This window comes from Stegodyphus dumicola, chromosome 1 (assembly GCF_044657685.1).
Source record: "Stegodyphus dumicola isolate Sdum_Otavi_A_Nest chromosome 1, ASM4465768v1".
NCBI classification, from domain to species: domain Eukaryota; kingdom Metazoa; phylum Arthropoda; class Arachnida; order Araneae; family Eresidae; genus Stegodyphus; species Stegodyphus dumicola.
The window spans coordinates 54,302,988-54,317,537 of NC_140768.1; the positions used below are offsets into that span (position 1 = coordinate 54,302,988).

Genomic DNA, 14,550 nt, shown 5'->3' on the forward strand with positions numbered 1-14,550 from the left:
TAACATCAAAATATATCATAACTGAATGCTGCAGAGAAGTATAAGGTAAGGGGAAACCGTTACATAATTTTACATTTTGTATTAAAATTGTTAAAGCTAGTTCCGATTTTGCTAATTATTTTTGTGAAGATTTCTGAATTTCATTTTAACGTATTTTCATCTTTCATATATATGGTAATCAAATAATAAAATGTATTCCAGTTTTATGTATTAAAACTTGAAGTTCGAGCCTTTCTAAAGAAAATGAAACGGTTGTTTAAAGCGAATGCCATTTGTTCATCTAATATAACTAAAACTCAATATTAAAATAAAACATAATAAGCATACGATTCAAATGAAAATATAATATGCATATGATTCAAAAGAAAATAGAATATACATGCGATTCAAATAAAAATAGAATATGCATACGATTCAAATGAAAACAAAATACCTACATGATATGTCCAGCTTCCTACAAGTCTATTAGGATTTTTTTCTTAGGTTGAATTTTGTTTATTCTGTAATGAGTTACTTATCTACCAAGCATATGAAGATTTAAAAAACTCAATGTGTCTAGTGAAATTTTCCTGCTGACTAAAATAATAAAAATATTCTCTTTTATAGAAATTAGCATAATTTTTCTCATAAGAAGGTGATTACATATTTAACTTAACACTAAATTCTGTTACTTAAGATTAGGATATACTTATATTTTTATTTAATTCAAATATGCTTATAGTTAAACAGTCATCTTAATAAATGCTAAAAAACAAATGAATAATTAAAAATCTGAATAACTGTATCAGTAATGTTATAATGAGGGGCATTATTTGTATATATGTGCCTGTAATATGTAATTTTAACAGGTTTAACTAAAATGCACATTAAAGTTATTAGATTTTTAACCCTTTCAACAAAATGAAGATGCAATGAAAACGCAACTTTATGAAAATTCAGTGACAATGAATACTTAGCAAGCTAATAATTCAACTCACTTTTAACTTAAATCATTTATTTATTTCCTCAATAAATAAATTAAAATTACATTATGTGCGATTTCAGAAAAGTTTTGTTGTCTCCTTAGTGGTGGTGTCCATGATGATGACCATGATGATGATGGTGTCCATGGTGGTGTCCGTGGTGGTGGTGATGGCCATGATGGTGGTGATGACCATGATGGTGGTGATGACCATGGTGGTGATGGTGCCCATGGTGATGATGATGGCCATGATGATGATGATGATGGTGGCCATGATGGTGGTGGTGCCCGTGGTGGTGGTGATGCCCATGGTGGTGATGATGCCCATGATGGTGGTGATGCCCATGATGATGTCCATGGTGGTGGTGGTGACGAGCTTCTATATCAGTAACTGCAGTCTCAGGGTCACCATGAGTGTACGTAAAGAGAAGGACAAGGCAGAGAGTTACGAAAAACAGAACTGAAAGTCTCTGAAATGGCAAAGATAAGAATAACAAAGGTAAGAAAATTTTTTCTTGAAATACAGTTAAGTTTTCCTGAGGAGAATATTAATTCTTCTATTTTTAGTTTAGGGGGAATCTCTGTATTGTCAAAGGCAACTGCTTTCAAAAACAACAAGGAAAGGTTAAATTAAGAAATTATAATTTTGCGATATGCAATAAGAAAAGCCAAACTCTCTAATTTGTCTGAGTTCAGCATGAATTAATTGTACATTTATGAAAATTAAATTTATTCCCGGTGGAAATGTTTACATGAGACGTCGGCCACCTATGGTATGCATGCCAGATTTGGCCACGCGGTACTCTACATCACTCTACTCTACTCTACTCAGTGGCACTCTACATCACTCTACAAAGATCGACTTGTCTCTCTTTTCTGCACTAACCCACCTCACGCTTCAGTTTCTCCAGAGGCAGTTTCTCTCTTTTCGTTCGGTTCGTCGCTCCGACACACGAGTATCGAGTATGATTTTAATCGAAAATAGAATTTAGATTGATGCACGTTGTGCGCTATAGGTTACTTTTTAACTTCACGACACGTTTTATTGTGAAAACTCATATTTTGTTTGTATAAATACTGTGAGAATTCATATCTACATATTTAATCAAATGACCACTAAAAAGAGAGAGCTTTATATTCGCGGTTTTCAAAACTCTTGGACAAATGAAATGGATTCGTACAACAAAAGAATCAAGCTACATGTATAAGGTATTTGTCCCGCCTTCTTAGCATGCATTCGTAGTGCAGTGGTCAGCACGCTCGGCGCGTATTCGAGAGGTCCGTGGTTCGATTCCCGGAGAGGGCATTGCTCATTCCTCATTTCTCCTGCTTTCAAAAATAATGTAATGTCTCTACAGCGGCGCACGAACTAAAAAAAGGTGGTGGGTGGTGATTCTTAAGCCCCAGGATTTGGCGATTGAGTCGCCCTTTAAAAGGGGAAGTATATAAGGTATTTCTCCCGCCGTCTTAGCATGCCCTCGTAGTGTAGTGGTCAGCACGCTTGGCGCGTATTCTAGAGGTCCGTGGTTCGATTCCTCATTGCTCATTTCTCATCTCTTCTGACAGTTCTCTACCTGGCCTATCACGTCATGGTACGTACTGAGCCACGCTCGGATAGCGCTCCGTCGTTTTGATCTACAGCAGCGGCAATAATCGTTCTACGAACGCAAAAGTAGTTGTCACGTAATAGCGTATACCCTCAGGAATACCTGGATATCAATTTTATGCGTATACGACTATTAGTTCGTTAACTGTGGATTTTACAAATTTTGAACATTAATCAGCGTTCCTTGACGCCATTTTCGACGTGAATTCCATCTTCACAACTGCATTAGGAAGCCATCTGAAGTCGCAGCAGTCCAATACTGGTATCATTGGAAAGAGGATTACTTCAGCTTTCTATTAATAATCTCAATCGGCAAACTGGATGATTGATGAATTATAATTAATTTACTAATATAAGGTAGCGAATTTTCGCTCAGCAAGCACTTTTCGACCGTTGAAGGAAATCGTTTCGCCCCCCCCCCCGCGAGCTGCAGGAAGTTCGCGAAGGTCATTCACAACGGCGAATTTTTATCAAGTGGGTTATTTTATTCAACGTAGTAATTAAAGAACAACTCGACGCACCAATCTGGGACCAACGCCATTACTCATACTTCACCTTCGCGGACAGAAGTTTCCAAATTTGATGTCATTCCGATAATTAGATCCGGAGATACATTTTTTTCCTCTATTTATTGGACTTAGCAGAATTCAGTGCAGTGTAGTGCTTACATAGTGCAAGTGTGTGTGTCAAAGTTAGAAATAAGTAGAAGAATTCAGTGCAGTGCAGTGTTTACATAGTGCAAGTGTGTGTGTCAAAGTTAGAATTAAATAGCAGAATTCAGTGCAGTGCAGTATTTATATAGTGCAAGTGTGTGTGTCAAAGTTAGAATAAATAACAGAATTCAGTGCAGTGTAGTGCTTACATAGTGCAAGTGTGTGTGTCAAAGTTAGAAATAAGTAGAAGAATTCAGTGCAGTGCAGTGTTTACATAGTGCAAGTGTGTGTGTCAAAGTTAGAATTAAATAGCAGAATTCAGTGCAGTGCAGTATTTACATAGTGCAAGTGTGTGTGTCAAAGTTAGAATAAATAACAGAATTCAGTGCAGTGTTTACATAGTGCAAGTATGTGTGTCAAAGTTAGAAATAAGTAGCAGAATTCAGTGCAGTGCAGTGTTTACATAGTGCAAGTGTGTGTGTCAAAGTTAGAATTAAATAGCAGAATTCAGTGCAGTGCAGTATTTACATAGTGCAAGTGTGTGTGTCAAAGTTAGAATAAATAACAGAATTCAGTGCAGTGTTTACATAGTGCAAGTATGTGTGTCAAAGTTAGAAATAAGTAGCAGAATTCAGTGCAGTGCAGTGTTTACATAGTGCAAGTGTGTGTGTCAAAGTTAGAATTAAATAACAGAATTCAGTGCAGTGCAGTTTTTACATAGTGCAAGTGTGTGTGTCAAAGTTAGAAATAAATAGCAGAATTCAGTGCAGTGCAGTGTTTACATAGTGCAAGTGTGTGTGTCAAAGTTAGAATTAAATAGCAGAATTCAGTGCAGTGCAGTGTTTATATAGTGCAAGTGTGTGTGTCAAAGATAGAAATAAATAGCAGAATTCAGTGCAGTGTTTACATAGTGCAGTGTGTCAAAGTTAGAAATAAATAGCAGAATTCAGTGCAGTGCAGTGTTTACATAGTGCAAGTGTGTGTGTCAAAGTTAGAAATAAATAGCAGAATTCAGTGCAGTGCAGTGTTTATATAGTGCAAGTGTGTGTGTCAAAGTTAGAAATACATTTACCGTGGATAACAATTATTAGATTTCAACTAATTAATATCAGATGAAGAACAGAGAAGTCTGTCTGCCAAGATACCCAGAGAGGCACAATCGTGCAATAGTGCTAAAAGTGTGTTAAAGTGTGTCAAGTGTTATAAGTTCACCAAGTGTGACGCAAGTGTCATCTCGAAGTGCTAAGTGCTAGTCTTTTAGTGTTCAGCGCATAATTGCTCAGTGCTGTGTTCCACTCTGACATGACACGTCCGACAACTTTATCAGATAAAGCAGGAACTACCTCACAAGATAACTTGGATACGGAGGCCTTATTGACGTCTGAGCTTACACGCGAAGAGCGAATTGCAGCTCTAGCAAGGGACATCAGTCTAATTGCCGACACTTATCGAGGAGGCAAACACGTTCTTTCCCAAGTCTTAAGGAACAGGCTCAAGGATTCACTGGAAGTGCTAAAAGGGTTGGCACTCGAAGGGCCAGATTTCAGTCCAAAACCGCCAACACACGAGGCAGGCACAAACACATCTATCCTCGTCTGTTGCGGCTTAGCGCACTTCCAACCTAACGCAGGACCAAGTGATTCAGCAGCACCAAGCCCTTTCACTGACGTAGAAACAGCTGTAATTCCCCAGGTTCCCATCCCAAGATCTTTTGCGGAGGCAGCAAAGCTGATTCAGAAGCCCAGCCAGTCTAGAAAACCCAGAACCCATACTCTGCTGATCTATCCGGCCCAAGACGCCAAAGGAACAGGCAAAGATCTAAAAGCCACCTTGAATGAAAAATTCCCCCTTGCTACCTTAGGAGTTATAGTTAATGCAATAAGGAAAATCCAAAAAGGAGGACTGGCAGTAGATTGCCCCACAAAAGAAGACCTCTCTAAACTAGCCAATACATTGGGCAGTGAAGAAGGTCAAAAACTTGTACAGACGAAACTCCCGGAAAAAAGGCATCCTAAGGTTGCAATTCACGCTGTACCGCCAGAAGTACAGAGGGAGGAGGTCGAAAGGACTCTAGCTTCAGAATTTGCTCTTACAAAGTCCACAGCAAAGGTTCTGTACAGACTAAAAGAAGGACGAAATGGAACAAAGTGGATTATCCAATGCGAACCTGCGGCATACGACAAGCTTACGCAACTCAAAAAGATCAGCTTCGGATGGAGAGTCTACAGAATCTCAGAATATTTTAATACGCGACGGTGCTATAGATGTCAGGCATTCGGACACCTACAAAGTGAATGTAAATTCCAGCAACATTGCGCCTTCTGCTCAGGAAGTCACAGCGTTAAGGAATGCAGAGCCAGCAGACCAACCTGCATCAACTGTGCCGATTTTAATTTCAGAACACGTGGTAAAATCAATACCGCGCATGCAGCATACACAGCCTCATGCCCGACATACGCACGATATATTGAACGGCAACAACGCAGCACAGCGTACTAACAGCCAACTAATAGCAACAAGTAATAATCAACCGATACCCACAGTATCAAATAACCCTACGACAGCACAGATAATCCGCTGCACACAAATAAACCTGCAAAGAGCAGAAGTTGCTACAGCACAGGCGATACAACATGCAACGGAGCATTCTGTAGACTTCCTGATGATCCAGGAGCCGTACTGCCAGGAAGGACGCATTGCAGGTTTCCCTATAGCATGGCAGGTCTTCCAGTCAAAAGCAAGGAACCAAGATCAAGCACCAAGAGCGGGTCTAATATGTTGTAACCCAGCCTGGAATCCGCTGCTAATTAAACAGGACAGAGACTTTGTTGCCGTTTTAATTGTGCTCAAAAATGCACAACTGATTCTTATATCTGCGTACTCCTCCCCAACAGATTCCATCGACAATTTCGTACCAAACGCAACGTACGTCCGATCTAAATGCCATTCAACGCCACAAGTCTATGGGGGTGATCTTAATGCGCATCATGTAAACTGGGGATACCAAGATATCACTCCCAAGGGACAAGCGCTAGAGGACTACTTAACAGCAAACGACCTACATTTGGTCAATACCAGCGGCGCACCCCCTACCTTTGATAATACGTACTGCAAAGGTTGGCCAGATGTCACCCTGGCAACAGGAACGGCTCTATCGCAAGTACAGGACTGGAAAGTTAGCGACGAACTAAGCTGCTCGGATCACCGTTACATAACCTTCACAATCAACTGTGACACCAACATCTGTATTTTAAAGCGCTTTAAGTTACCAAAAGTCAAAATCCGTCCTCTGACAGCAGCCTTCTCTACTTTATTAACAGCAGAACAGGAGACACTAGAAGCCTACAACGGCAAAGACGAGATGGAAGAATTTACAGAACATCTTCTGGATAATATTAAGACCATATGCTCAAATTTGCTTCCAACGCGAGCTGCCAAGAAACGGCACAGCATTTCATGGTGGAGTAAAGAACTCAGGCAACAGCGTCAGAAATGTCGTGCTCTAAGGCGCAGAATAAGAACAGCAACCGACGAGGACACAAAAATGCACTACCTTTCAATTTTCCGTAAGGAAAGGGCATCATACAAAAAGAACATCCTCGCAGCAAAGATAACAAGTTGGAGAACTTTTTGCACGCAGAATAACAATCCATACAGCGTCCTCCATAAATTGTCGACTAATAAAATCTACCAGCCATCACAGATCTTCGCCCACCCCTCTCTTACAACAGACATCGCAGGAGCCACAGCTGCCACCTACTTAGACGCACTGTTCCCGAATGACGATCCAACACAGGACACAACAGAGCAAAGGGAGATACGTGCAGACTCAACACCTCCAGCAACTCCAGCCGACGAGCCCTTCAGTGACTCAGAAATCAGACAGATCTACCGCCATCTCCCTCTCAAAAAGGCACCGGGACCCGATGGCATCGATTATAACATCCTTAGAATAGCCTACAAGGCAAGACCATCCTTCTTTACTAAATTCTTCAATCAGCTCTTGCACCATCGAGTTTTCCCTCGCGTCTTTAAAGAGGGACAAGTCGTCCTCTTCTTAAAAAAGAATAAAGATACAGAAAATCCGCGCTCCTTCAGGCCAATATGCCTTCTATCCTCCCTAGGGAAGATATATGAGAAGTTAATAGTCAATAGACTCAGATTTCACCTTCATCGCAGCCGCTATCTCAGTAATAGACAATTCGGCTTTAGAGTTGGACAATCCACCACTCATGCTCTGCACGCTATCTTGGAGGAAATACAAAGGAATAGATCAGGCAACCTGCACACCGCCTTCATCTCGCTGGACCTCCAGAGTGCCTTTGATACACTCTGGTGGCCAGCAATCAAGCAGGCACTCAGGAAAGCGCATTGCCCCATCAATCTCTACAGCGTCCTCTGCCACTACCTGCAGGACAGAAGTCTACTAATAACTCATAACAACGGAGTTACTACTAAACACCAAGAAAGGGGCTGTCCGCAAGGCTCGTGTGCGGGACCGATTCTTTGGACAATTACTTTCAACGCCATCCTGGAGGCCACATGGCCAAGACATACGTCCATCGTCGCCTACGCTGACGATGCCGCACTGTTAGTACAAGGAAGAACCCGCGACGAGCTTGAGAAGAATGGCACCGAGTCTTGTGCACTCTTTGCAGAACTCTGCGGCAAACTTAAACTTCAACTATCTGCTGAAAAGTCCTGTGCCCTGATCATACCGAAGCAAAGAGCCAACCTGAGACGCAAACCATGCATCAAATTAATGCAGAGGAACATTAAAATCAATAACACCTTAAAGTACCTTGGCCTTCTGTGGGACAACAAATTAACATGGATTCCCCACCTCCAAAGTATTAAACAGCGAACTTCCGAAATAGCAAGAAAAGCCCGCCTATTTCAGGGGCGAAACTGGGGTCAAAATCCCCACATACAGAAAATTCTTTATCTTACAGTCTCAGAGAAAATAGCCCTTTACGCTTCAGCAATATGGGCCAATCCGATGAGTGGTAGAAAAGTCAAACAGCTGGGAATTATACAACGACCTTACGCCTTACTCTTGTGTAAGGCCTACAGAACAACGGCCACTAGTGCAGCAGTGGTATTATCTGGTCTAATGCCACTGCACATACGCGCAGAAACTGAAGCTGCTTACGCTACTGTTATCCATTTAAAGAAGGAAGCTACCTTCTACGGAAACACTTATAGTCCAGTTCAGTATGAGCATCCAAAGAATACCCTGGAGACGCACCCTGCGCACAAGGGAAGAAATATAAGGATTCACGTCAGCAGAAGTGACGAGCAAATTACAATACAGGATCCACGGTACCCAATGCAGTACTATACAGATGGATCCAAGCTCGACGAGGGTACAGGTAGTGCCTTCGTCCTGTACCACGGAGGATGCAAGGAAATCGAGTGGAAGGGGCATCTTCAACCAATAAACAGTACATTCCAGGCTGAAGTCATAGCCATTACCACTGCGATTCAGCATGCAATTGACAGCGGGATCACCGATGCAATGCTGTTTACAGATAGCATGTCAACGCTATTCGCCCTAGTCAACCATAACCACACCTCCCCATTGGTAGCGGACCTCCAGAATATTCTACAATCACATCCTCAACTAACTGTAAATTTAATATGGACTAAGGCACACGTTAACAACGAGGGTAATGAGACAGCTGACCAACTGGCAAAGGAGGCAGCAAGCAACATAGCTGCACACCTGGTAACTATTCCAGCGCCACCCTCGTATCTCAAGAGAACTCTTAAGGAAAAAGGTCTGCAGAAGTGGCAAGCTGAATGGGAGACCTGTGATACGGGTCGCAGAACCAATTTATTTCTGCCTAGAGTGAAAACGGAGCGCCAATACTCCATACCTCCCATCACTAATTACATCTCGGGGCACGGGCCTTTTCCCACCTATTTTGAGCGATTTGGTATCTCTCATACAGGCTTGTGCGTCTGTGGGTCGCTCGGAACTCCAGACCATTACATCTTTGAATGCCCGCTCACGGAGGATAATCACCTCCACTTGCCAGCAGACAACCAAATAGCCTTCAAACGATTCATCGTTAATAACAAAGGCACAGTGAATACCATCTGCAGAATAATCAGCCAGATAACCGCCCTGGGGCAAGACCTATGCCAACCCCACTAATTCAGGGTCTTAAGTGAATGTAAGTACTCCTCTGCATCTAAGGAAATACAGTATCTTCCTTCTGCTAAGCGCATGTACCTTCTTTATTAATAGTATTTATGTGTCATGTCATGTATGTGTTATGTTAATATTTTTTTTTTCTTTTTCTTTTCTTTTTTTTTTTTCTTAAATGTGTAACCAGTATGTTATGTAACGTATACCTTGCAAACCTAAATCTGTAATACAATATAAATAGCCAATGTATCTATCATCTGCCCCTGTATGGCAATGTAATAAATCTTTTAAGATCTCAATAAACCTCCGGTAGATAGGGGAGGGCGCGGGACATATGCCTGTTTACCTCTGTTAAACACCAGGCGTCCCCGTCCTCCGTCACCTGTCACCTGTCTCATCTCTTCTGCTTTCAAATATAGCCTAATGTCTCTACACATGTATTGAATTTTATATGGACTTTCATTTAATTTTATTTACTTATTTGTGAAAATTTAGTATCTTTACTTGAATAATCTAACCTTTCTACCCTTTTCCAAAATAAATCATAAAAGTTGTGCCCTTTCTCGGATATTTTTGAGAAAATAAACGATCTCAACTTACCTCTTCAAGGAAAAATAGCAATATATTAACTGCGAATGATAAAATCAACATTTACAAGAATTGTATGGAAAATGATTTATCCGAAATGTTTTCGACTACCGAAAATGTTATAATGGGGAGAATAATTGTAATACTTTAATCGCAAAAGTTTTATAGATCATTTAATAATCCTATGAACCCAATACAGGGGATTCGACTTTTCAAATGCTTTATATTGAATTTTGTTTTTAAAAAGTTATCTTGGTTTCAAAAACTATTTTTGATTGGCATTAATGAGATCAATCATCTCCTATATAAAGCCTAAGAGGAATATGCTCATTAGTCGAGTGACTCAGACGTTAAAATTGAGTTTCCACAAAAATCGTTGACTGATGGAACTGAATTTCCCACAGTTTCTCAAATGGCAGTAAATGTTCTTATGCCATTCAACACCACATACTTTATTTGAAACTCCTTTTTTTGCTTTAACACTTTCTAAATCTAAATATTGTTCAACGCTCAAGAACGGTGACGGTGCTTTATGTCCAGTAATGACAGTTTTGCACGAAGATTAAATTTCCTATGCAAGGAAAAAAACCAAGCACATATGTCTCATTAAAACGTGCTCTTCTTTCATTATTTTTTGTATTACTCGAAACCAATCCAAAAGCTTCTACTTTTCATATGCATAATATTTACTAAAGTACAAATACGTAATGAGAAAAAAATTATTTTTATGCCTTTCTTTTAATACCTGGAGCCGCAAAAAATCTTAATGATAAATAGAAGTCAAGTATAAGAAAGTTTAAGAAGCGCTCTCATTCAACATAAGCATTCAAGAAAACTAGGTGTAAAATATATTTTTCTAATTTTTAATATTTTAATTGCTATAAAATTTTAACATTTATTCGTGAATTTTTCTAACACAGTTATAAGGTATTTCTCCCACTTTCCTAGCGTGCCTTCGTGTTGTAACGGTAGCACGCTGGGCCGGTATTCCAGAGGTCCGTGGTTCGATTCCCGGCGAAGGCGGTTGCTAATTTTTCATCACTCCTGCTTTAAAAAAAATCCTAATGGCTCTAGAAGTGGCGCCCCAACTAAAAGGGTTGTGGATGATAATTCTCCACACCCAGGATTTGGCGACTAGGTCCCCTAAAACCCTAGTCGTCCTTTAAAAAGTGGAGTACATAAGGTATTTCTCCCACTTTCCTAGCGTGCCATCGTGGTGTAACGGTAACACGCTGGGCCGGTATTCCAGAGGTCAGTGGTTCGATTCCCGACGAAGGCGGTTGCATATTTTTCATCTTTCCTGCATCCAAAACTATACCTAATGTCTCTACACAGTATTCTCGAATCTTCAATCTATAAATTATACATTTTTACGAACTACCACATTGATCCTCAATCCATTTTAATCTTTTTATTGCTATTTCTACTTATGTAATTTTATCTTACGAGCCTTTTTCGTGGTGCGTATGCATTCACGAAATCGAGAATCTGCTATTTAAGTGCATTAATAATACTGTATTTTTACTTAATGTTTCTTTAACTAATTCTAAGAACTTTGAATACGATGAATTGAATAGAGTAAAATTTAAAACCGTCATTACAGATAACCCTTTTCATTAAGATGATCAACTTATCAAAAGAAAAATTCGTGTGAAATATAAATTGAAGGGTTTCATTTTATTATGAGTTACTGTAAGTTAGCACTGTTGTTTGTAGAAGAGAAAATTTTTAAACTGAAATTAAAATAGTATTTCGACCATTAGCAATGCAAAGTAAGCCTTTAATTTTCTCAAGGAAAAAATATACATTGTTTTTAACCAGGAAAAAGGACACCTCTAAATTACAACTGCAACAAGAAACCGTTTATTTTCTAAAAAATTTCTGAATAACATGAGAAATTTTGCAGCACCATAAAAACTTCTTTTGCCATTTTTCAGTTTAAAACATTTCAGCCTACACCTTAGTATGTCTAGATCTGTGTTTTCTTACCTCCTTTTTTTTTTAAACTAACCAAGTTGAATATCTCTGACAATATTCTTTTAGTTCTGTTTCATTTGTTCTTCCTTAGTGTAATAAATGTATGAAAAAAGATAGTTTTCTCTTTCTCTATATTTCAATCCCGAAAAACAAAAGTCTTGGTGAAAGTTTTGATAATTGGATCAGTTTATTCAATAGTTAAATTGGGGAATACGTATATCTAGCGAACTATACTTCTAGAATCTGACATTTAAAATACTTCCTCTTTACTACCCGCCAAGCAAATATTCCTTTTTTTAACTCTTCTCTACTGCTTAAACTACTGTATTTAGCTTTATTAGTGCATGATAGAAGTCTCAAATGAAGAACTACTTTAGAGCTTTCATTGTTGTTAATTTAAAATTTCTGGCAATCTTATCAAAGAAGAATGCAATCTTTTATTCTATACGGGATTACCGCCTAAAATCTAATTTCTATCCTTAACAAAAGACATTTTAGCAACAAAATGCATTTTTAAAATTCCATCAAAGCTTAGGATTTATGAAATGACACACTGTAACTTACCATTTTCTCAAAAGTTTCTTAGAAACTCTCTCAAAAGAGGACAATGCAGCTACTTGTAAATCGCAACTTGCTCAGAGGTTTTCGAAATTTTGAATTGCTCTCCGGCATCTTTGCCTTTTATACCTTTATTTAACGGGTGAAGGTAATGAGAGCATAATCTAAAAAATATCGACGTGCTTGGTCTTTACTGGTTCAATGAGTTCGTACCATGGAAATGTGACAAGCGACCGATTTACGCTTTGCCTTAACACAGTAATTAAACGAGTCGATTTCAGCCCGCTTAAACACTTAATATAAAATGATTTGGGTAAAAATATATTATAATATACTGAATTCACAGCTTCAATTTTTTACAACAGACTTACTGAATTCATGAGATCATAAAAAGATTATGATAGTCGAAAAAGTATAAAGACTGTAAGAAATTAATTTTTTATTTAGCATCGGTTTTAGTCATTAGTAGTAACAATGAGTAGTATTGTGAATTAGACCTTATCATCTGAAGTTTATGAAATGTTCTATAAAAGGTTGGAATTAAGAATAGTAGAAGCATATTGTTAAAAATATAGAAAAAATGCGGTAAAATAAAATGATATTTTACAACAGAACCTCGATTATCCCTCATTCTCAAAAACCTTTCAGTGACGACTGAGAGAATACAGAGATGGCAAACTGAAATTCCTCCCACCAACCACCACTGGGTAGCAATGGTCAGTGATTAAGATCCAGTTTTTAACATGATGCATTGTAAAACACGGTTAAAAATCACTGTTAAACATGAAAACTGGTTATGTTACAAATCGTTTACTTCATATCATACACTGTAAAGGTATAATATTTATATGTATATATATAGAGAGAGAGAGAGAGAGAAAGAATAATTTAGCCATAAAATAATATCTTAAAATCCAAGTTGTAATAGCTAAGTTTTTTTCAAAACTAATTTAGCCATTCAAACTGTGTATACATTCATAAGACATGATATATATAGCATGAAAATATATGCATGCACATATTATATATATATATATATAATGCAAAATAAAATAAAAAAATACGTTTGAAATTCAGCTCGTGTTCAGTTCGGAATGAATAACATACAAAAACAAAAAAAAAAAAAAAAAAAAAAAAAAACCTCTCTTTAGTACTGTATAGTTGTTTTTACATGGTGTAACTATTTTACTCAGGATTTGCAGTATCATTAAAATTACCTCTTCTTTGCAATTATTTTAAAATTTTGTAGCTCAATGCGCAAAATTCTTGACCACATAGGTCTCTCTTGTTCGTATTATCTTTCTACTTTCGTATTTATATATATATATATATATATATATATATATATATATAAGTATGTATATTACATAATTTTAAATTTTATATAATATATTGTAGAGACATTAGGATATTTTTTGGAGGCCGGAGAGATGAAAAATTAACAACGCCTTTGCCAGGAATCGAACCACGGACCTATAGGATACCGGCCCAGCGTGCTACCGTCACACCACGAAGGCACGCTAGGGAAGTGGAAGAAATACCTTATAATATAATTTTAAACGTGTTATTTTTTAATCAACGATGCAACAAAAAATGTGGATTTCTTATTTGATTTTTGATTGTGGCATGTTTTTTTTTTTTCTTCTTGCAGTTTGCCATTGTGCTTCTGGTTTTACGCGAGTTTGTTCCGAACTGAATCTGAGACAAATATTAAACGTATTACTTTTTTAAATTCATTTTGCATTATTACTACCATTTGTTGTTGCTTTCATCGCGCAAATGGCTTGGAATTTCAGCTGCTCTTTTTTTTTATTTTTTTATTTTGTAGAGTCATTAGGTTAATTGGAAGCAGAAAAGATGAAAAATATGCACCCGCCTTCGCAGGGAATCGAACCACGGACCTCTAGAATACCGGCCCAGCGTGCTACCGTTACACCACGAAGGCACGCTACGAAAGCGGGAGATATACCTTATAACTTTTTTCATGTCTAAAGAGATAAATTAAATAGAACTTGAATTAAATAGTCTTTCTGTAGTGGTGGTTTATTTGATA

At 38.2% G+C, this 14,550-nt stretch overlaps 1 protein-coding gene across 1 annotated transcript; it reads right to left on the bottom strand.

Moving 5' to 3' along the window:
• Nucleotides 1-983: 983 nt before the first annotated feature.
• LOC118187568 (uncharacterized) lies at nucleotides 984-12,596 on the bottom strand. The gene is made up of 2 exons (XM_035357817.2): nucleotides 12,504-12,596; nucleotides 984-1,431 (listed from the first exon to the last, which is right to left on the bottom strand). Exons 1-2 carry the CDS (start codon nucleotides 12,504-12,506, stop codon nucleotides 1,063-1,065), a joined length of 372 nt encoding a protein of 123 aa, XP_035213708.2. The 5' UTR covers nucleotides 12,507-12,596; the 3' UTR covers nucleotides 984-1,062.
• Between the last annotated feature and the right edge of the window lie 1,954 nt (nucleotides 12,597-14,550).